General features: G+C 39.4%; 3 protein-coding genes across 4 annotated transcripts in view; 2 read left to right on the top strand and 1 right to left on the bottom strand.

Annotated features, from left to right (window-relative positions):
• The window catches only part of syne1b (spectrin repeat containing, nuclear envelope 1b), a 70051-nt gene extending 57471 nt beyond the window's left edge, over positions 1 to 12580 (top strand). The window contains exons 128-146 of the mRNA XM_065947779.1: positions 423 to 581; positions 1014 to 1180; positions 1295 to 1457; positions 2013 to 2200; positions 2329 to 2479; positions 2582 to 2764; positions 2979 to 3116; positions 3567 to 3758; positions 3884 to 4211; positions 5039 to 5107; positions 5937 to 6064; positions 6342 to 6468; positions 6604 to 6815; positions 7325 to 7525; positions 7659 to 7787; positions 8149 to 8361; positions 8555 to 8647; positions 9563 to 9621; positions 11450 to 12580. Of these exons, the coding sequence (XP_065803851.1) occupies positions 423 to 581; positions 1014 to 1180; positions 1295 to 1457; positions 2013 to 2200; positions 2329 to 2479; positions 2582 to 2764; positions 2979 to 3116; positions 3567 to 3758; positions 3884 to 4211; positions 5039 to 5107; positions 5937 to 6064; positions 6342 to 6468; positions 6604 to 6815; positions 7325 to 7525; positions 7659 to 7787; positions 8149 to 8361; positions 8555 to 8647; positions 9563 to 9621; positions 11450 to 11690 (3141 nt within the window). The 3' untranslated portion in view covers positions 11691 to 12580. The remainder of the gene's footprint in view (positions 1 to 422; positions 582 to 1013; positions 1181 to 1294; positions 1458 to 2012; positions 2201 to 2328; positions 2480 to 2581; positions 2765 to 2978; positions 3117 to 3566; positions 3759 to 3883; positions 4212 to 5038; positions 5108 to 5936; positions 6065 to 6341; positions 6469 to 6603; positions 6816 to 7324; positions 7526 to 7658; positions 7788 to 8148; positions 8362 to 8554; positions 8648 to 9562; positions 9622 to 11449) is intronic.
• Positions 12581 to 12764: 184 nt separating this feature from the next.
• On the bottom strand, positions 12765 to 17714 carry ccdc170 (coiled-coil domain containing 170). The gene is made up of 8 exons (XM_020627294.3): positions 17162 to 17714; positions 16865 to 17047; positions 16320 to 16622; positions 15697 to 15897; positions 15407 to 15580; positions 14940 to 15182; positions 14500 to 14703; positions 12765 to 13043 (listed from the first exon to the last, which is right to left on the bottom strand). Exons 1-8 carry the CDS (start codon positions 17216 to 17218, stop codon positions 12765 to 12767), a joined length of 1644 nt encoding a protein of 547 aa, XP_020482950.3. The 5' UTR covers positions 17219 to 17714.
• A 182-nt stretch (positions 17715 to 17896) lies between these two features.
• On the top strand, positions 17897 to 22195 carry rmnd1 (required for meiotic nuclear division 1 homolog). 2 transcript variants are annotated; one of them, XM_020627851.3, is made up of 12 exons: positions 17897 to 18082; positions 18826 to 19293; positions 19371 to 19476; positions 19577 to 19652; positions 19956 to 19995; positions 20098 to 20198; positions 20295 to 20401; positions 20505 to 20569; positions 20704 to 20780; positions 21034 to 21154; positions 21283 to 21399; positions 21536 to 22195. In XM_020627851.3, the coding sequence occupies exons 2-12, from the start codon at positions 18853 to 18855 to the stop codon at positions 21566 to 21568; spliced, it is 1284 nt and encodes a 427-aa protein (XP_020483507.2). In that variant the 5' UTR covers positions 17897 to 18082; positions 18826 to 18852; the 3' UTR covers positions 21569 to 22195. The 2 variants fall into 2 exon arrangements, with proteins under 2 accessions (XP_020483507.2, XP_065803850.1); XM_065947778.1 differs by lacking the exon at positions 17897 to 18082 and adding an exon at positions 18125 to 18267.
• Positions 22196 to 22319: the final 124 nt, after the last annotated feature.

The following is a 22319-nucleotide window of genomic DNA, read 5'->3' as shown; positions in this document are numbered from 1 at the left end:
TCAAATGTATAGTTTAACAAAACACTTAAAGAGATCAAAAGTATTTCCTCTTTTGAGTTCCACTTTTCTTAGTATTGCAGTAACCTGAGAGTCTTGTCCAGTGTTCCTAAAATGTAACTCAAAAAAGCATTTCAGTACAAAAACGTAACTATCTGCATCAGTTGGTTTGGCGTGCAGAGCAAAACCTCAAGGTAAATTTTGTCTGAGTTGCATCCTGTGCAGAGAAGATAAAATACACACACAGGAAATACACAGCACACAGTCGCTGCTTAATGCAAATGAAACTGTCATTGTGCTGTCATCTCTGCTTCCTTTTGAATCTTCTTTCGAAACCAACCTGAGTTTGTTAAATCTAACATGTATTAATTTTTATGCTCTTTGCACTGCGATGTGTCTAACAGACTTGTTCTGTGCCTCTGCAGCTGTCTCTGCGCAGGCAGCAGGTGAGTGAGAAGCTGAATGAGTGGACCGTATTCAACGAGAAGTACAAAGAGCTCTGTGAGTGGCTCACCAACATGGAGAGCAAGGTGTCCCAAAATGGAGATATCAGCATCGAAGAGATGATTGAGAAGCTCCGCAAGGTAAACAATATGCATGAGATTACACCAACAGCTCAGACGTATGTAACATTTAGTCTTTGTGCAAAATTGTGCATCACTGCAGAAAGATTTCTTTAAATGCATTTTTTTGGTTTCTCTGTGTCATTTTAAAACGCTTGCATGTACTTTTATCAATGATGCACCACTGTGTAATTTAAAATCACACACTGCTGCTATTGAGTGTCTGAGGATTGAGGAGTTTGACATGAATCAAATAGATTTAAGTTTTTTTAATTTTTAACTTTTTTGTGATCTCTGATAGTTATGTTTTGCATCTTCTAATTTATTAGCCCCCGACAGTTTAAATTATTTCATGTACTATTGCATCACAGACTTTCATTTTCATGCTGTTGTTTATGTATAGATTTGCGAATTTATGTTTAATTAATGTTTTTTGGGTTGCGTTTCTATCAGGACTACCAGGAAGAGATCACTGTGGCTGAGGATAATAAGATGCACCTGCACCAGCTGGGAGAGCGCCTGGCCAAAGCCAGTCACAAGAGCAAAGCAGCTGAAATTGAACAAAAACTCACCAAAGTGAGCGACCGCTGGCAGCATCTGCTGGATCTCATCGGCACCAGGTGAAAAACAAACCTGAGTGGCATAAATTGTCCAATAATGTATTCCAGCACAATACGATACCATTTCCATCCCTTATCTTGTACTGAATGAGTTTTATTTTTCTGATATCATAGAGTGAAGAAGTTGAGAGAAACGTTGGTAGCTGTGCAGCAGCTGGATAAGAACATGAGTAGCCTTCGCTCCTGGCTGGCTCACATCGAGACCGAGCTGTCCAAACCCATAGCCTATGACTCCTGTGATTTCCAGGAGATTCAGAGGAAGCTCGATTTGCAACAGGTGAAATAATTTACTAGTTCATAAAACATATACTACAATTATTTAATGTACGTTTTATCACACAAGCCAGTGATGTCACTATATACAAAGAAAAGTTTAACTAGTTGTTAACCCCAAATGTTGGGAAAGAGCTGTACTTTTATACTTCTTTTTATCAACTTCCTGTTTTTCCCACAGTAGTGAAGCACTTATTTACTGAATATATGTGTAAATGTGTGTGATTCTGTACAGAAAACCAGTAGGAAGATGCAGACCTGCATTATATATTCATGTCATACAATTTACAAATCAGTCTCGGAAGACTCAAGACTCGGAAAACATCACAGACAGTGGGACTCGGGTGTTACACCCATTGCAGACAGTCATTACTCACAGAGTTATTTTCAGAGGATTTACTTGATTTCTATTATATTTAAGTGTGAAAAAATCGCATATAAAGCCTTTAATCACGTAACAATTTTATAATTTTCTTCTTTTTTCAAAGCCTTCCTGTGTATTACTCTTCATTTGTGGAAAAGCATATATCATAACTTTTTTTCCCCCCTGCCCACTCAGGAGCTTCAGCGTGATATAGAGAAACACAGTACAGGAGTGGCGTCTGTACTAAACCTCTGTGAGGTGCTTCTGCACGACTGTGATGCCTGTGCCACCGATGCAGAGTGCGACTCCATCCAGCAGGCAACTCGTAGCCTTGATCGCCGCTGGAGGAGCATATGTGCCTTGTCTATGGAAAGGAGAATCAAGTAAGATGTCAGATTTTGGATTAACAAAAATCGCAGAAAAACTTGATGAATAACTGGATACTGTTATTAAAGTGTGTGAAAGCATATGCTTTCCTGACGGCATTTGCACTAATGTCTCTCGCTCTTAGGATTGAGGAGACTTGGCGTTTATGGCAGAAATTTCTGGATGACTTTGCACGATTTGAGGAGTGGCTGGCCACTTCAGAAAAGACTGCTGCCCTGCCCAACTCCTCTGGTGTTCTTTACACTGTAGCCAAGGAGGAACTTAAGAAATTTGAGGTATTGCAAATAAACAGACATTACACAGGCATTTTTTTTCCTTAACCAAAACAATGGCGCTTTTGATAATAACCTTATTTGTAAAACAATGTGTCTCTTTAGGCCTTCCAGAGGCAAGTCCATGAAAGCCTAACACAGCTAGAGTTAATCAACAAGCAATACCGCCGCCTGGCAAGAGAGAACCGCACTGACTCTTCCTGTCGTCTGAGGGAGATGGCCCACGATGCCAATCAGCGATGGGACAACCTGCAGAAGAGGGTGGCATCAATCCTCCGCAGGCTTAAGGTATATGCATTATTGACTTAATTATTTGTATCATTTCATATAAACATATTTCAGTCTCTCCATGTGTCTTCTCTGACTGTAGCACCTGTGTGTTTGACTGTGTGAAGCCACAGAGGAGTCTCTACTGGGACAAATTTAAATGACAGAAACAGCACTTGCACATTTGTCTAGTGTATTCCATACTAACACTAGTGTGTCTATTCCATCTTTACAGCACTTTATCAGTCAGAGAGAGGAGTTTGAGACGGCCAGAGACAGCATCCTGGTGTGGCTGACAGAGATGGACCTGCAGCTGACCAACATCGAACACTTCTCTGAGTGTGACATTCAGGCCAAGATTAAACAACTCAGGGTAGGTTTTCAGACCTGCATGTGCCGAAAAGTATTTGCACAGAATACTAAATGAATATTGCTTAGACGATTATCAGCTATTTGTGTGTATTGATTGTATCTTAAAAAGTACTCAACATTTTCACTGTTGGGAGTTTTTAACAAGACAACAATCTCTGAATTAATAAAGAGTGGAATTCTTAACTATGTATTGAGAAAAAGTGTAAAATGTTTGTCTCTTGATATGTTTAAAAAACTTTAAAAAAAAGCATTTTGTACATTATTTATGAACACAATTTTATGTAGTTGTTTTTTTTTAAGAAAGTCAAACTTGAATTTAAATGGCACAATCAAAAAAGCTTCTGAATTATGTTATGCTGAATGAAGTAAGTGAAAGGACTTTGTGTTTAGCATGAAAAGCAGAATTGAGGTGGACTTGTTTAACGGCGCTCTTTCTCCCCGGACTCCACAGTCTTTCCAACAGGAGATCTCCCTCACTACTGCAAAGATTGAGCACATCTTCCACCAGGGAGAGGCGCTGATAGAGAAAAATGAGCCTCTGGATGCTGCTGTCATCGAGGAGGAGCTGGAAGAGCTGCAGCGCTACTGCCAGGAAGTGTTTGGCCGAGTGGAGCGCTACTACAAAAAGCTCATTCGGCTTCCTGTAAGAGCTGAGACTTAGAGATGTCATGATACAACGTTGTTTTTCATTAATATATTACAGTATGTATCGAATCCCAAAGGTGTTAGATTGGTTTTCATCTTTATTTTGTCATGATTTTTCTTCAGCTTGCAGATGATGATACTGAGGTGTCATTATCGGACCGTGAGCTGGAGCTGGACGAGCCATGTGATTTGTCCAGTCTGCCATGGAACGAGCGCTTGGGAGATGGCTTCCTGTCTCCTCTGCCCTCATCAGGCCGCTCAGCCTCCCTTGCTGCCCAGTTTAGGACTGAGCGATCAGGCAGGGACACCCCAGCCAGCGTGGACTCCATTCCCCTGGAGTGGGATCATGACTACGACCTGAGCCGTGGGCTGGAGAGTGCCAGCAGGGCCCTGAGAGAGCAGCAGAGTGAAGAGGGAGACTTCCTCCAGAGGCCTGCCTCAGCCTTATCAGGTGAGTTTTTAAGTACACAGCATTCTGCTGATACATTTCAGAGATTATCAGGACTTTTGAATTCACTGACATTTAGAAAGATGGTTTATGAGGAGTAGTGGCTTCTTTTAAATGTTGAATACAGATTCTGTTTTTTATGTATAAAGAAGAGCGTCCTTTTTCCAGTGGTACCAAACCACCTCAGTTTGAGATTCCTTAAGCAGCGTAGTAGCCATCAGTTTAAACAAGTCAAAAGGATTTCCCACTATATTTTCACTTAAATAACTGATTATAATTTCAGTGTGAATGATCAGAAAAAGATATGACAAGTAGAATAATATTTTTTGTATTTTTCCTTTCCACTGTCCAATTAATTACATCCTGACCCCTTGCTTTAAACTAGCTGAAGTGCACCTTAGTAAGACACTAGATGCCAAACAGTACTGAGGAGTTTTGATTTGCAGACCTTAAATTCTACTTACTGTACAAAGAAGTAGAATAAAACAATGCTAATGGGGATTCATTGTTAGCAAAACTGGGTAAACAGACGTTACTGTAGCAAAACCAATGTCCCAGGAAAATAGTGTAGCATCAAATGCCAACTGACTTGGGTTTCAGTCTTAGTCATTATCTTTTAGGTAGTCGTTCAGAAACATATTGCTGTAGCAGTGTATTTCTCTGTGATTGATAAGCTGTCTGTTTTTTTAAACTCAGATCAAACTCCACCCCTCTGGTGCTGTATCAAACAATTCTGAAGACAGCAGATACAATTGATCTTAACCAGTTCATGGAATTAAACAGTGTATTGCTCACTGCTGAATGTGTGTACTGTATAATGTTTCTTCCAGATGTAGTGATCCCTGAGAGCCCTGAGGCCTATGTTAAACTAACAGAAAAAACACTGAGGTCCTCCACTGGTAGGCATCAGCAGACCCCAGCATGCCACAAGTGTTTGGGGCCAGAAATAACAGCTTCACTCTGAGTGACACCACACGTGTAGCCTTTTCACCAGCTTTGACTTTGATTTGTGTTGATTTCCACTCATACACACTTTGAGCCGAGGCTGTAACCAATGGCAACACTTTCTAACACTGGGGGATAGGGTCAATTCCATTTTTATTTATTCAATGCACTGATTCTGCTTTCCTTTAAATTTAGCAGAACTGAAATGGAATTCAGCCTAACCCTTCTATCTAACTGGCTTTCTTACTTTTGTTTGCGGTGTGCTATGTAGCTAACCTCTTCAGGTTTTTTTGTGCGTTTTGTTTTTTCAGAAAAGCATGTTGTGTCATTGTCTAAGTGAAGTCTGAACTTCTTGATAGAGGGATGTAGATGTTATTTAAGACTTTTCAAAGGCTCCTTTCACACAGAGACCCATCATGCAACAAATATGTGTTTGATGACTGTTTCTCTGATGGAGGTTACAACTCATAATGCAAGCAGGAGAGGAGGGACCTGTAATCAGGCTGTTATAATATCAAAGAGCACAAGAGGTGAATTAAAGTCTCACCTTTTAGGAAATGGACCATGATAAATGTCAAACTTACACAGGCACCATAAGTGGCAAGTTTCAGGAAATCCATCTGTACTAGTTCTCCTACTAGTAGGGTCCTACTGCTTCTTATGTTTCTCTGTCTGAATGGGGCTTTATCTCTTAATCATTTGAAAAGCACATTTTAAGTAACCAGTATGAAATACAATTTGCTCATAATCTGCAAAGTTAACCAGTTGATGCGTTGTCTACAGGAGATGCTGCCTCTACAGACTCACATGTTCACCCTCTGGATGTCAGCCGTTTTCACCTGCCGCAAACTGAAAGCACTCGCAGTCGGACTCCCACAAGCTCAGAACTGGATGCCTCTTACATGGGATATGTATGTGTTTCCGCAGGGCACAAAATAATATAAATCTGTACTTTTTTTCAATGAGATATGATGTGGCAACCAGCAAGTTTGTATATATTTTTTTTAATTTAAAATCTGAAATTTTGTAAAAGCTCACTACCAGCCAATTAGTCACTAAATTATCAAATGTAATTATCTTTGTCATAACTTTAAAATGCATGTCCTATCCAAAAGTATATATTAGAACAATTTACCCTGAGTTTACCATACAAAGTAGTGCTTGTAGACTAACATACTCATTCTGTAGATGCGGCTGCTGGGTGAATGTCGTGGCAGTATCGATACAGTAAAGAGGATGGGCTTTGAGCTTAAGGAGGAGGAAGACACTGTGTCTGGACTTGCAGATCCCAATAGCTCAGAGTCCCAGACATCAGGTAACAATTCACCATAACCTATCCTGCATGCATGAATGCTACATTATCATACATTAAATGAATGCATTTAAAGGAAAAGGTTGATGGAATGCATCTCTGGTGAATTCAGCTAACATAATGTATCCTTCTTTCTAGGAGTTATTGAGCGATGGGAGCTCCTGCAGGCTCAGGACCTCAGCAAAGAGATACGCACGAAACAGAACCAGCAGCAGTGGCAGCAGCTGAACTCTGACCTGAACAATATTTGGACCTGGCTGGGAGAGACAGAGGAAGAACTGGAGCAGCAGCGGAGGCTGGACCTCAGCACAGACATCCAGACGATTGAGCAGCGCATTAAAAAGCTCAAGGTATTGTTGTACCATATATGTACCAGTTTGTAAATATATACTGTGTATATATATATATATATATATCTTTGGTATGTTTCCTTATTTATTTATGAAGATGCTTTCCTTTTTTTTGTTGACATGTAAAGAACAAGAAAATCATTGGAATAGTCGAGGGACAGTCCTAGAGTATGAAAACAGAAGGGAGAGAAAGTCTCAGTTGCACTGGCCAGACCGCTGGAGTTAGCCCGAAACGAAGCAGCTAAAGATTTAGTCGTTTGTCTAATCTACCAATCAATGCCAACATAGATAGATAAATAAGTTAAGCATAGAAAAGATAACAAAAACTGATTCAGATCAGTTCATTTTCTTAAATTAGATTGTTATTGTTCTTGATTGTTATCTTCCAATCAGAAGTAATGTTCTTGAGTGAGTGATCATTGCATATCTTTAATATCTTTGAGACACTGTTTTCATGTCGCTGTGAATGTCTGAATTGATGAACTGTTAAATGTTATATTGGCCTACAGGAGCTGCAGAAGGCTTATGAAAAGCGTAAGGCTATCGTGTTGTCCATCAACCTGTGCAGCACTGAGTTTGTTCAGTCAGACACGGATGAGTCCCGAGAGCTTCAGGCCAAACTAAAAGACATGAACAACCACTGGGACAAACTGGGCAGCTCACTGGAGGAGTGGAGGTCTTCATTACAGGAAGCTCTGATGCAATGTCATGTAGGTGCCAGTCATTGTCTTTTTGTTTTCAGAATCAGCACAGGGGGCACAAGTTCAGTTGTCCTGGAAGTCATTCTAAGACTGTTTCATACTGCTGTAACATCTCCTTTCCTGCTTCGCCTTTGACGTGTAGGACTTCCATGAGATGAGCCATGGTCTGCTGCTCTGGTTGGAAAACATCGACCGCAGGAGGAATGAGGTGGTTCCCATTGACCCAATCCAGGACAGTGACACTCTCCATGAGCATCATAAAACACTTACGGTACACAACCTGTAAATAATGTGGTGCAATGTTATTGATAAAGATACTTCCATTTAGACCAGGTTGAATACTTAAACAGGCTACTGTAAACTAAGCAGCAGTGCATTGAACCTTGTGGTTTTCTTAAGTAATAACTCATGATTTAGATTTCAATCATATTCCGTGCAAAACCTTTGTGACTCCTGATGCTACACTAACACTATAAAAATATATAATCTTTATTAAGAAGTAACTACTTAGTCGATTCATTGGATCATGAATTGTAACACTATCTTATCATTTTAAAGCAAACCTATGCAAAAACAACAACATGGTTCAAATAATCTGAAAAGCTCACATCTCAAATTGACTTTCCCCACAGCAAATCCGACAGGAACTGCTGGACTCTCAGCTTAAAGTGGCCTCTCTTCAGGACATGTCCCTTCAGTTGCTGGTCAACGCTCAGGGCAGCGACTGTCTGGAGGCCAAGGAGAAGGTCCATGTTATTGGGAACCGCCTCAAAATGCTGCTCAAGGAAGTAACCCGAGACCTCAGAGAGCTGGCCAAAATTCTGGACATCACAAGCAGTCAACAGGTATATCGTCACAGAAATCTTGGTCACTTTTGAGCCTTGTTAGATTTCATGAGATAATACAGGGGAGGATTTAAGAGTTTTGTAATTACTCTTTATTTTTTAGAAGATTTCACTGAAGATATTTTTGTTGAAGGGTCAGATTTCATAGATTCCTTGTCTTTCTCTCTCTTTGTGGTAACCTGTTCTTCCACAGGATCTGTCATCTTGGTCCTCTGCTGATGAACTGGACACATCTGGTTCTCTCAGCCCCGTATCAGGAAGGAGTACACCAAGTCGGCGGCGATCGGTAATGTACAAACCTACCAGTACATGCTGCCCTGTGTGAAGCCAGGTGTTAGGTTATCCCTCAGAAACAATAAATATAATGACCTGTGCCCCAAATGCCCCGTTAAAGGCCATATTCACCCCTGCCATCCCAAGATCTCTCCTCACACCTCTCCACACATCCACAACCTGCTTTACACTCCCTCCCTCTGAATTCTCAACTGTTCCCTTGTCTTTTACTCTTTTGCATGTTATCTTATCCCAGACCAAAACCCTGCCATATAACTCGGGAATCCTTTCTTTCTAACTTCCTTTTCTTCCTCCTCCTTTTTCTTGGATGACTTTTCCAGTTCTCACCTGTTTGTCAATTTTTCTCTTCCAGTATTTTCACACTAAAATCTTTCTCCACCTACACTTTCCTCTAATTTCTTCTCACTGTAGTTATATTCCCAGGCATACTGGCGAAAGTATTCAAAAAGACTACAAGAGTGTATAATGTGGTTTTATGATGTGAAAAGCATGCACACATAAATGTATTATACTGCAGGCTGAAAAAGTTACAAAGCAATATTTGAATCGGCGTTGATTATTCAAATATCAGTCCAAATAAGCATGCTGCTGCTTATATTTTGTGTGTTAATATATGTCACTGTTATGTTAAGAAAGAAAGTCATGCATCACATTGCGTAATATGTAGCTCCCTATTTGCAGACTGTTTGTTGCACTCACAAGCCAAAGCACTTCAAAGTAGTCGTTCACTTTGAAAAGCCAGATTCCTCGACATCAGGAGTTACAAAATCTATCACCTTCACGTATGATTTTGTCGCTGCTCTTCTTTCATTTTGGGATTTTCTTTTCATCGGTAGCTTTGTCATGATTTGCCTGGACTGAAACATACTTTCTTTCTTTTACCCTCCCCCCTGTTCATTGCAAACAGAAACGGGGCAAATGTAGTCTGTCAAAGCCTGGACCCTCTGTGAGCAGTCCACTCCACAGGTACCTTTCTGTTGGTTTCTAGCACACCCAGAAGATAATGGAACTCATCAGCCCATGATGCACTTGGAGGCCCATTATTCCTCTCTAATCCACCCCGAGTCTTAAACATCATCTGTGTTTGAAAAAATACAAATATCTGTTCTAATATTTGTTATTAACCTAAACAGCTCATGATAGTGAATTCCATCATCTTCTGTACGTCTAGACGCTTTGTGTAGGCTAGGGGACGAGGTGAAATGCAGCCCACACATCCTTGATAAAGCAGTTACACAAGGAATGGTGCAAGGCCTCTTCTCCGCCACTGTCCTCAGCTGCTTAATATCGCTAACTAAAGGGCATATCTTACGTATAACATAAATATTCCTCTGTATCTAACTTTCCCTCGTCGTTGCTCAGCGCACACACACACACACACACACACACGCACACACACACACACGCACACACCTTTTTTCTCAAATGCCAAACCAGTAAATGTCTGCAATGAACAATGCAAAGGCTGCAGTTTCTCTATCTCTCTGGCTCTCTTTCTTTCTCTTTGTTGTCTGTGGCATTTCTTCTTCCTCCTCTGTTGCTATCACACCAACTATCCACCATCTTCCCCCCCCCCACCGTCAGTCATCTGTGAGTCTTGCCTCTCTCAGGTCTCCATATGTGAAGTGGTAAGGGGCACATTGGGTAACAGCATAGGAAAAGGCATATCTAATCTCCATGACTTCCTGGGCCACTTTAATTGTATACATTTAGAATATTGCAGAGCTTTTTTATCCTGATTAAATACACAAGTTAGGTTCTGGTCATCTTCAATTTAAATGACTTTGCTTCTAGACTTTTAGATGGAAGACAGTTTTTACTGAGGGTGATGGTTTCTAAGAATTATACAATTGAATTAACACAGTGACATTTTAGGCAGTAGGCTTATTGTTGTTTTTTTGTTGAGAGCTTTCTTGTTTCATAGCCCTTGTACTCAGCTAGGCTTATCGTCCACACGGGTTAGCTTCATATCGAATACAAAGACTTTTGAGTTGTATCAGTCTTCTCATTTAACTCCCAGCAAGAAAACATATTCTCCTACTTTCCAAACTATTCCTTTATAAAAAAAACTTAGCTTCTCAAAGGCACTAAACTATAACCTCAAAGAACCTGTTTCTAATCACTATGCGCTTATAGCCTCGGCATGCTTTGCATTTTCAACAGGACACAGACTTACAGTCTAAAAAAAAAACACATCTGATTATTAAGCTGAACTTGCAGCATGCCTTTTGTCTCTTCTCCTAACATCTCTTGCAAAGGAATGCGAGCTCACATGTTAAGTATATTTGTTTTGTGTAGGATTGTACAGTTTGTTTTGTGACTGTCTTTGTAACTGTGTTTATCCGCCCCAGTCTCAGACAGCATGTAGATCACAATGTGAAACATTGTCCTGACATTGCTGTGAACCATGTCGGCGATGTCTTTCAGTCACTGCATGGTGCTCACATCAAGCACTGTTGTGCAGTTCCCCTGTCGCTGAGCTGAGATCTTATTTGGATTGAAAGTTGGTAGACAACACCTGACCAGTGAAGAGATGGAAATCAGGAAAATTTGATTAAAAAGCTGTTCAAGTTGATATTCTTTATTGAATTAGACTAATGTAATTTGTCAGTTATTTCTGCTGAGTTTATTTTTGTGAACAGTAAAGAAACAGGTCACCATTATAATCAGGTTACACAGGCCTGAAATGAGGTATTCAGATGACTAACAGAAATATACATGTTTTTTTTAAGACTGATGTGAGTAACTAAAGGTCAGTCTGTGCTGCGTTGTGCGTGCGTGTGTGTGTGAGCAGGTCTCGCGGCGCTGGATCCGTTTCCTCCCCTTCTGATCCGGACATGTCACCAGGTCATGGGTCCTCTCTGCTGTGGCGTGTCCTCTGGTTCGCGCTGCCTCTCCAGTTCATCCTGCTCCTGTTAGTGGTCTTTGCCTTCCTGGTGCCACTCTCAGAGGAGGACTACTGTGCTCAGTCCAACAACTTTGCAAATTCCTTACAACCGATGCTGAGTTACACTAACGGACCACCTCCAGTGTAGGCTGAGCAGCTGAAAGAGCGTTTCATGTCAGTATTCATGCATCATTATGACTTGAATTGGAATCACGGTGATGTCGTTAAATGGTCAATTACGTTGGGAGCAAAAATTGATCTTGGTCATCCATTTGTACTGCAGAAAAACAGCTACCATCTACAGATAATCTCTACATGTGTAACATATAGGATCAAGCATCTCACTATGTTACTCTGTAATGCTGTGTTGATAAGGAGCATCCTTGGTGTAACACAATTGAATAAACTGTGTTAGCCCACAGTGGAAATTTCTGGATGAATGAACTGAAGATCAAATCAGTGGTGTAAACATTTCTCTGAGGAGATCTGTCAGTGGATAGCACCAAAGTGAAATGCTAAGATTTAGCCTTGTGAAATTGCTTGTAACTCAAAAGTTTGTAAAAAAAAAAAAAAAAAAAAGGGAACAAAAATAACATGTAATATATCTGACATTGCAATATTTTTTTACCTGTATTTTGGCATGCATTTCTCATCATTGTTTTTATTTACTAACATCCTTCATTGTGTCGGTGGTAAACAATCCATTTTTAACTTGAATGACATTGATTCATGTAAGATTTATTAAGCCAAGTTGTGTGTTCTTAAAGCCAGACACAGTTCAAGAGATTAACCTTTAACTTTGTTCATCCATGATCTTTTTACATTTTGCTGTTTTTATTTTTTAAACAAATATAAATGCGACTTTAAGATTGAGAATTATGATATATATATAAATACATAGAACGACTGTATATTTTGTATGACTGTCCGTATCAAATGTATAACAGTCTGGGATTATTGTCCATGTGTATATATGAATATGATAAATATATGTATATGAGCCCATGGAAAACAATGAATGCGAAATCCTAATTTTGATGATTGCCTTTTTATGTGTATATTTTTCATATTTGAATGAATCATATTTACTCTGAGCTTTTCCTGAAAACACAAACAGAAAACATGGTGTTTGATGGATCAGTTCATACTCTATAAGGTCAGATTTCTTATAGTTTTTAGATAGAAACCTTTACTTTGATAGTCCAGTTTGGCATAATCAACGTCAGGCTTCCTGAAAGGGAACTGCATCATCTTGAAAAGTAGACCTGGAAGCAGAAAGATCCAAGGAGGAGGTATGATGAAGGTCCAGGATTTGAGGGCGATGAGGCCTCTGGTGAGTAGGACAGTGCCAGGGCATATTGACATGATGATGAAGGAGGTGGTGGTGGTGATGAGAGTGAAGAAGGGTCTCCAGTAGTTTGATGATTTCATAATTTGGAAGAGCCAGGTTTGTGTCATCCACACCCAACATTTTGGAAACAACCATTTGGAAGTCGACCAGCTGAACGAAAAAAAAGGGCATCTTAGTTTAATTTTAAAGTGTAATCTTATGAGTCCAATCATCATTTGAACCACCTGCTGCTCCTAAATTATCTGAATTACAGAATCTTTATAACACACAGACCCATGATTGAACTATTAGTTGAACAATAGTAAAGATTTGTTGCTGTCAGGGTAATTTAATACTCTTAAGCTCCAAATGATATTTTTGGTCACAAACACAAAACAAGTAAATATTGACCTATTTATATCCTCCATACTAAACATTACCATTCATTTCATAATCTGCTTCTGGACACAAGCTGAATATAAACCAATATTCACTTTGTTTTAGCTCTGTCTTGTTGTCAACAATTCCTTAAATCAGTGTCTGTCCTTTTAGCTGCTAAATGTTCTGCTAGTGAACATACATTTAGTGGACAGGTGCATAAAGATACCTGCTGCAGATGGAAACAACATGGATAAGAACACTGCGAGTAAACCTGAGCTGTAAAGTTTTGGGCTAAGATAAGTTAAGATAATACTTTATTGATCCCCAGTGGGGAAAGTTTTGGGCTATACAATGAAACTAATAATAAAAGAATATAAAGCTCAAACATAGTTGGGGGTAGTTCTCTGTTTCCTCACTATGAGTGACATCTGACATATTCTAACATTGTAATGGGATGCATTGTTTACATACAGGTATTGATAAGTGCAACTTTGGAGAGAAACTTAAACCCAGATGTGAAAAAGGGTAACTGCCCTCTCTATAACCACACCCAAAAGTTATGTCACAGTTAGTGGACACAGACCTTAGTGACTAACTGTCCATCACTCTTTGAAATGGGATGAGATGATACGTTAAGTGGAAATGCAAACAAAAAAAATGATGAATGCAAAACATTGAAAGTCCCCATATATTATTGAAAATAGAACAAAGACAACATATCAATGATAACACTGAAAGTCTTTTTTTTTTTTTGTACAATTATACAATCATTTGAAATTGATGCCAGCAACTTCTTTCAGAATTCCGCTTTATAATTCAACTTTTAAAATGACAGAAGCGTTGTTAGTAGAAGTGATGAGACAGAGTGGTAAACGTCCATGTCCCGACTTTTTTAAAATGTGTTGTTGGTATCAAAATCCAAAACGTGCAAATCATTTTCCAGAAACACAGAAATGTCTAAGTTTCGTTATTTGGTATGTGGTCTTTGTGCTACTTCTGGCTAATCATTATATTCTGTTTAAATTTACATTTCACTTAATGTCCCAACCCTTTTGGAAAAGGGGTTGTATGACACTCCTACAAGTTGAGAGCTCAAAATACTGAAGAACAGATAAAACTATGGAATAACATGGTAGTTCAGTTACTCTTTAAGAGGAAGGGACTTAAAAAAGAGTTAAAGATGGCACATAGCTTATTATTTTTAGATGTTACTGAGCAAAAGGTTTCAGATTCATCCCTCCCTTACCTCTCTCTCCCTCTCAGAGAGCTGAGCCAGGCTCTGTCTCAGGGTGTTGAGCTGTTGCAGGTCCTCTCTGGTCTTCAGCTCTTGACTCTGTAGGTCTAAGCTCACTGTGTTCAGCTTCTTCTCCACCTTGGCCTTCCCCTCCACCAGCTGATCCAGCCTCTTTTTCTGCTCCTGCACAGTCTGACTCTGCTCCATCACTTTCAACTTGGCACGTCAGACAGAGGTGTTTAGTAAAGACACTTTTAAATCGAGGGGTTTATCAAGTTTGGCATATTGCTCTCAAAAAAGCTGCGTATACTTTAATATAAGCTTGGTGCACATTTACAAAACATTGCTCCTTCTCATCCACACATACGAATATATTTACAACCATACATGATGTGTTATGAAGTGAAAAGCCCTCTTGATTGAACTGGGGTCCTAACCCCTCTCCCCTCTACCTTGAGCTCATTGGTATGGGACAGCTGGGCCTTGAGCTCAGTCTTAGACTGCCTGCTGGCCTTCAGCTCGCCTTGGAGACGCTGCAGTTGTTTTTGCAGCCTCCTGGCCTCCAGTTGAGCATCATCTCGTTCCACGGCCAGCGCTGATCTGCTCCTCTTCTCCTCCTCCAGCTCTGACACCTTCTTCCTAAGAAGCTGGATGTGGAGGCCTTTGCTGTCAAGTTGGTCTTTCTGTGCCTTTAACTGTTGAGAAGATATTCTTTTCATGAATATTTTGTACTTTTCTGGTGCATTAACAGAAGGCATTTTATCACTGCAAATTTAAAATAAAGTGTCTTATCAATCAAATGTTACTATGTCATCTTAAAAGGCTTGAGACTTGTTGATTGAAACATGTGAAGTGATACTTAATCAGTAGTTGCCTGCATGTGCCTGTTGTACCACCACTCACTATTTGTGAAGCCTACCTTTCTCTGTAGACTGTAACTCAGACTTTTGTTCTCCACCAAAGCAGTTGTCTCTTGTTTAACAAGCTGCTCTGCTCGTGACAGGATGAGTTTAAGCCTCATGTCGAACCCAAGATCCACTGCGATACTGTCAATCTTCATCATCTCTGACAGCTGCTCCAGGAACTCTTCATACTGTTGAAAAAATAAAGATAATGACTTCCTATTATACGTATCTCACTAAAATGCATTAACTCATATAGTTAACAGAAATTGTAACTTGTTTCCCCTGCGACTGAAACATTACTCACATGCAGTTTGCTATGTCTCAGTCCGTCATGCTGCATGTCTGCAGTCAGCAGCTCGGTCTCCAGAGCTTGCAGTCTCTCCCTCAGGTCCTGGACTTGCTGCTCCGCAAGCTGAGCCCTCTGAAGTGCACTGTGCTGAATCTCCGTCTGCTCGCTGAGCTCCTCAGAGAAATGACACAGACGGGCCTCCATCTCTGGAAAGGACTGCCACCAAAATAAATGTTGTAAGAATGTTTATCTCAATGTAGAAGCACCTAGTTAAGACTTTAAAACTCAGGTTTGATGGTAGATGTAGGAGACAGTGTAGAAATGTATTAAATGTATATCTTCAAGCACTGAGTAAAGGTTTTAGGTACTTGGGTATTTAATATAAACCTTTGTTTTATCAAATTAACATATTCTGGTTACTATGAAGATAAAAATTCAGACTTCAAACAAATGTTATATGCATGCATGAATCTGCTTGTGAACCTTTAGGTTGGTGTCAAGTAGTATGACTCTTTTATGTAAGTTTTTCATAGCAAGTGTTGCTGAAGTTTTGACCCTAAAAGAACAGTTCTTTCTTCATGCACTATGGCTTAAATGTGGTAAGGTTTGTGCCCAAAGTCCCTTTTTTGATAACTTACCTTATTGCAAAGGTTGTCCAATGTGTATAGAACATCTTCCTCTGTGGGCAGGATGACGTTCTCAGACTTCCCCTGCAGCAGACCGACCACCTTTTCCAGGAACATCTGCAGTTTCTCCCCAGCTCTTTGAGTTTCTCCTTGGCTCAACTGTAGCTTTCTCTCAAACTCCTTCACCTGTTTCTCCAAACAATGGGACTCTCGCCTGGCAGCCTCGACGACCCTTTTGCTTGCCTCCACCCTCTCCATTAGGGTTCCCTTCTCCATCTCTACACTCCTCCTTCCCTCTACCAGGCCATCTAACTCCTGAAAGAGACAGGGGAAACAATACGAAGAGTAACACTGCTAAAATGTTGTCAAATAACACATCGTCCAGGAGCAATTTTTGTATTTCTTGGATGGTTAGTGAAGGCCCCTCCCTTACACATTTACGCCTTAGACTCCCTTTGTGATAAAAGGTTTAACCTTCACTATTTGTGTTGGGCCAGAACTTCTGGATTACTGTGCTGACACAAAAGAGTAGAAGACTTTAAAAGCTTTGAAAGTACCACTTTGAGTGAATCGAGCGCTGATGCACTGCTGGCAGTCTTCCTCCTCTCTCGGTCCAGCTCTGCCACCAGCCTCAGCACCGTCTCTCTGCTGGATTTACACTCCACCTCACAGGACTTCACACTTTCCTCCAAAACAGCAATCCTCATCTTAAGCCTCTCCCTTTCATGAGACTGATCCACCTGATAATTGGTAATAAAGTTAACCTGGTTAAAATGTTGCCACATCTTAGTTCAATGCCAATAACCACTATATACCATAAGTAGAGTTATAAATAAGTTTTTTTCTCAGCATACCTCATTAGAGTTTTCCATAACTTCCAGTGTTAAAAGTTCTGCAGGGGAAGAAAACATTCAGGAGGGACTTGTTTCTGTTTTAAGAAGTCTCCTGGCAACACCAAACAGGGCTATAAAAGGCTTCACCTGAAGGGGCGCTGTAGCTGAGAATGTCAGTTATCTAGAAGCTTCAACAAAATACATAAATAGATCTTTGAGTGCAAATCCTGTTGAAGCAATAATCAAAACGCGTTTAAGAACCCAAGAAAATGAATGCAATGAAATTACACTGTAGATTACATAAAAAGGGCTGATCAAAATGCTATGAAGGTCGACTGGCGTGCTAGTGTTTTTAATGTCCCCGAGTAAGGACTGTCAGGTAGCAATTTCTCCCAGACACCAACCTGAAATATGAATATGAAATTATTATTTTTACTGAATTCACCTACTGCCACTTACAACAGGTCCAAAATAAGCAACAAGAATCAACGTAAAGCTGGACGTTAACCAAATACTATAATTATGTTATAAATAATATTGAAATATAATGATTTAAAATAAAGCAAACAAATTAAAAAAAAACCTTCAATCTGACAGCGTTCACATAATTACAAGCTAACGCGTTGTCAAATATATATATAAAAAAAAAAAGGAAGCCTTGTTGTAAACCCAAGCGTCAAAACAAAAAGCCTTCCAGTCACAACTCGGGTCAAACTAAACATCTCAAACTATGCCGTCACACAAACAGGAAATGAGCGGATAACATACAAAACTTTATTAGCAAACACCAAACACGCCTCCTCCTAGCACAGTATCGCGACGCACTATGTGTCTAATGTGAGTCCACACTTATAGTCGAATATAAAACTTACCTGAACTGCGGGTCTCTGATGTGTTTGTGAAAAAAACCCGACTCGTTTTTAACCCACTTCTCATTCAGAGGTAAGCGGCATACGGCTGAGCCTCGACCTGGGTTCAGCAGCACGTTTCCCACCATTCATAGCTACATTAAAGTTAGAATATGGTCTAGAACAGTATTTATTATGTGTTATCAACATGTTTAATGCGAATATAATAACCCGACTACGACTTTGGCGAGGATATTTCTGACAGCTAATGTAGTCAAGGTCAGACGTGTTTGTTTTGATCCATTATATTGTATTTACTTTGATTACAGCTGACTCCAAATAAACCAATCAAGTGTTTATCCCTTTGCTAACAGATCCATTTAATATTTTTATTTGAATACGTTTCTTCAACTATATTACTGCACTGTAACTCTTCACCTCTTGTTGTATTTTAGCTGCTTTTAATTTGTCTTTGATATTTATGGGTTTTTGTTTGAATGATTTTCAAATGTCCTCCTTTTAATGTGTTTTTCTGCCCTTTGTTGTGCCATTTTTCAGACAACCAACCACCCAATGAATCCTCTGGGTTCATAGCTTTCTTTTGTTGTATCTTTGTTTTTCTTAATTATACTGGACAACAGGAAAAGAAACAGTTGTTTTGTACCAATGAGTATAATAGAAACAGATTTATTTAAAACAAATTGCTACAGTTGAGAGTTAATGTTGTTCATGTCTTGTGTGAAGCACTTGTGAATGGCCTTGTTTCTGGAGTGTGCTTTATGAATAAACTTGCCTCACCTTTACCTGTTTTTTTTGGGTTTTTTTTTTATCTTGTAGCTCACCTGTTCACCTGCAAATGCCGAGATGCTTCACCGTTCGTTGTGGTCCCGGTTGGGAGCTCAGCTGCTTGTGAAGAGGAAACCAGTCTTCTTCTATGCCTCGGCCACTCTCCCGCAGTCTATTCAACCACTCGACTATGAAACCAAACCCGGGAGGACTCACTCAAACCGCTCTTTTCCTCTGATATTTTCAAGGACCTTCTTTTTAAGCGCTCATCTCCAGCAGCGTGACCACAGAAGAGATGTTCTGCCTGCTTCACGTGGGCTTAGCAGCACTTTGTTTACTGACCCTGGGATGCTGACTAAATGTAGGAGTGGACAGACACGTTTCTATTCACCCAATCTTGTGAAATCTGTTTTAAAAACAACTTTAAAACCAGCAGTGGTGCCTGGAAAAAAGGCTCCCAAAGGACCAAGAACAAAACAACCCTCTCGAGCCAATCAGCCTGCCCTGAATGATGACCAGGTGATTCTGATAGTCATGGGATATTTGATATCATGTTTTTGTTCTCGTGACTAATTCAACCCTGTGTTTCTCTGTAGGATATGATGCAGTGTATTGCCTACGCAACAGCAGATCAGTATCATTTGCCGACACTTTGCCACGACTTGATAAGCCACGACTTCCACGAGTTAGATTTACCAAGAGGTACCACAAAACAAAATGTATCAGTCACAACTCTTACAAAGATGTTAGTTGCAGTTAGAATAACTTAAGACATTTCATTACAATCATGTTTTGATTTCAGATGCTTCAAACGTGCTGGTGATAAGCACAGATAAGACTTGTAAACCAGAAGACGAGGCTTTGATGTTCTTCTTCAGGTGAATAAAGCTTTATGCTTTATTTATACTTAACAATTCTGATTTATGACAATGAAATTATCAGTATGCAAAGCTGGGAAGTGAACGTCAATAGTTTATGAGTACTGACAGAAACTTGTCCTTAAATCCACTTTCAGAATTTTTTTTTTTACCTAGAAAAAAACGTGTTAATCAGGTAGTTTATTAATTATTCTGGTTTTGGTAATGAAACTTTTTAAACCCAGAAGTTATTATAATTTTTTTGGTTAAATAAAATGGGGGTAAGGGCAAATACATTTATTTCTTTTTCATTCTGAATTTCAGGGAAGGCTCAGTTGTTTTCTGGAACGTTGAGGAGAAAACGGTAAACAAACAAAATATATATATATATATATATATATTGTATTACTTCTTTAACTATAATTCTTGTTCTTCCTTTACAATTGAATGTTTCACTACTTTACAGATGAAACAGGTGATGAGATTATTGGAACGGCATGAGATCCAGCCTTATGAAGTGGCATTAGTCCATTGGGAAAATGAGGAGATTAACTACGCTGTGGTAGAGTATGTAGATCAGTACTTACGTCATGTTTTTTATCTGTACTTTCAGACTTTTAGTAACTTCTGTAACTTCGTCATATTTCATCTTTTCTTCTGCAGTGGCAACACAAAGCTTGAGCGCGGCAACATCTTTCTGAGTGACAAGATGGATCAACCTGAGGCTGTTCTGGAGAAATTTGCTTTTTCAAATGCCCTGTGTTTGTCAGGTGAGGCCCCAGGCTTATTTAATAAACCTTTCTTTTGTTTTGATAGATGTTTGCTCTGTATACAGCCACTTACCTGACTTGAACTTTCTGCCTCCTCTCACAGTGAAGCTGGCTATATGGGAGGTGTCATTAGACAACTTTGTAGAGTCAATTCAATCTATACCAGAGGTACAGTGGACACAACAGGCAGAAAGAAATCATTAATAATTGATCATCTGTAATGGTTGTTTGTCTGCCTGTAAAGTAGAGTATGTACCAGTGCTTCCCTTAATACTAATATGCTAATCTGTTTTCTTCCTCAGACGTTGAAGTCTGGCAAAAGAGTTAAGTTGTCCTCAGCAGAGGTCATGAAGAAGATAGGGGAGCTTTTTACGTTAAGGTAAATTAAATCTTCTTTAAATAGAGGTTAATTCAGAGTGAACTAAAGCTGTTCTGGTTTTTCCTTTTCAGATTTACTTAAACTCTTCTGTTTTCAGTTTATTTGGGGTCTGCCTGGTGGTCAGAAACAAAACTTTTCACTCTGTTTGACAACACCAGATTTGGGCTATCCTACCTCCTATCCAGATTTAAGACCTGTTTTATTTCAAACTCCAGGGTGACAGAACATTGTTGTTATCTTTCTCTTCTGGCAGACACTGTATAAACCTCAGGTCTGACCTGCTCCTCACACCTGACTTCTACTGGGACAGAGAAAACCTGGAAAAGCTCTACGATAAGACCTGCCAGTTTCTCAGCATCAACCGCAGAGTCAACGTAAATACAGCTGCTCCAAAAAATAACGTTGCAACAAAGACTTACTGTATACTAATGCTAACACTTTATAGCATAATGCACATTTTGAAGTTTTGATTTAAACTAGAAATATTTTCTGTTTCTTTTAGGTTGTAAATGAGAAGCTTGAACATTGTTCGCAGTTAACAGATCTGATGAGGAGCCACCTGAGTGAGAAGCACAGTCTGAGGTTGGAGTGGATGATAGTCATACTCATTACGATAGAGGTAAGCATATAAAGATGTTTTGAGCCTGATGTGGAAACATATTAGTTCAAAGGTGTATTTAACTTTATTAAGCTTCACTTCTGTCTTATCCTGTCTGTCTTTTTTTTTTTAACTCTGTTGCCTGTTTTTCTTATAGGTCATGTTTGAACTTGCAAAGATGATTTTCTAAACAGCTCCTGCAACAATGCACACATCTCTAAAAGGGAACTGAAATGACAAAGACAGAATGCTAAACAAAGGTACTTTGTGACAGATATATATGGCCGTTTTTGTCTGGGAGCAACTGATATCTGGAAACGGACATCAACTGTTTTGGGTGTCTTTTATTAAACAGTAAAAACATTTAAACAACATAACAAATCTGTTTCCAGTTGTTTTAGTTTGTTGCTAGATATGGTGGCTTGTGCTTCTTTGTAGGATTTGACTGTATAAATGCTGCTTTATACTGCTGTATAAAGACAAAGACCATTAGATTATTGACAGTTTTTAATCATGTGACCATATTTTCAAACAGTATCGTTTCTAAGTGTTGTCTTCTGTACCTAATTGCTTTACCGTGTTCATTTCATTTTTTACACAATGTTCAAAAATATATCAGTCTTTTTCAATAAAAAGTAAATTGCTTTCCAAAGGACTGAGTTGGAATGCGAGGGCCTGACATGTGATGTCATTCATGTGACTGTAAACCAAGCAGTAAAAAAAGAAATCAACAGGCAGTAATTTATTCTAAATCATCCAAGTGAAAGAACTCCAACTGAATGCTGTGAAAGATGCAATAAAGTCTTTGTTTTAATTATTTGCTGTTTGCTTAAGTTTTTATGCAAAATACCAATGCATCAAATAATTATTAGTTTAGTAGGTCTGTAGATGTTTGCAATACAAGAAAATACTCAAAGTTTGAAGGCATTCATTTATTTAAA

This window comes from Labrus bergylta, chromosome 18 (assembly GCF_963930695.1).
Source record: "Labrus bergylta chromosome 18, fLabBer1.1, whole genome shotgun sequence".
In the NCBI taxonomy this organism is placed as follows: Eukaryota; Metazoa; Chordata; class Actinopteri; order Labriformes; family Labridae; genus Labrus; species Labrus bergylta.
This window is presented reverse-complemented; position numbering and strand designations above follow the sequence as displayed.

Coding starts and splice junctions, on each gene's coding strand:
- ccdc170 (XM_020627294.3), bottom strand. CDS start 17,218: ATGTTTTCTTCCCCTGCAGAACTTTTAACACTGGAAGTTATGGAAAAC. Junction 15,581..15,696: donor TGAGACATAGCAAACTGCAT/GTGAGTAATGTT, acceptor TTTTTTCAACAG/TATGAAGAGTTCCTGGAGCA. Junction 15,183..15,406: donor GTTACAGTCTACAGAGAAAG/GTAGGCTTCACA, acceptor TCTTCTCAACAG/TTAAAGGCACAGAAAGACCA.
- rmnd1 (XM_020627851.3), top strand. CDS start 18,853: ATGCTTCACCGTTCGTTGTGGTCCCGGTTGGGAGCTCAGCTGCTTGTG. Junction 19,477..19,576: donor CGAGTTAGATTTACCAAGAG/GTACCACAAAAC, acceptor TTTTGATTTCAG/ATGCTTCAAACGTGCTGGTG. Junction 20,781..21,033: donor GGGGAGCTTTTTACGTTAAG/GTAAATTAAATC, acceptor CTCTTCTGGCAG/ACACTGTATAAACCTCAGGT.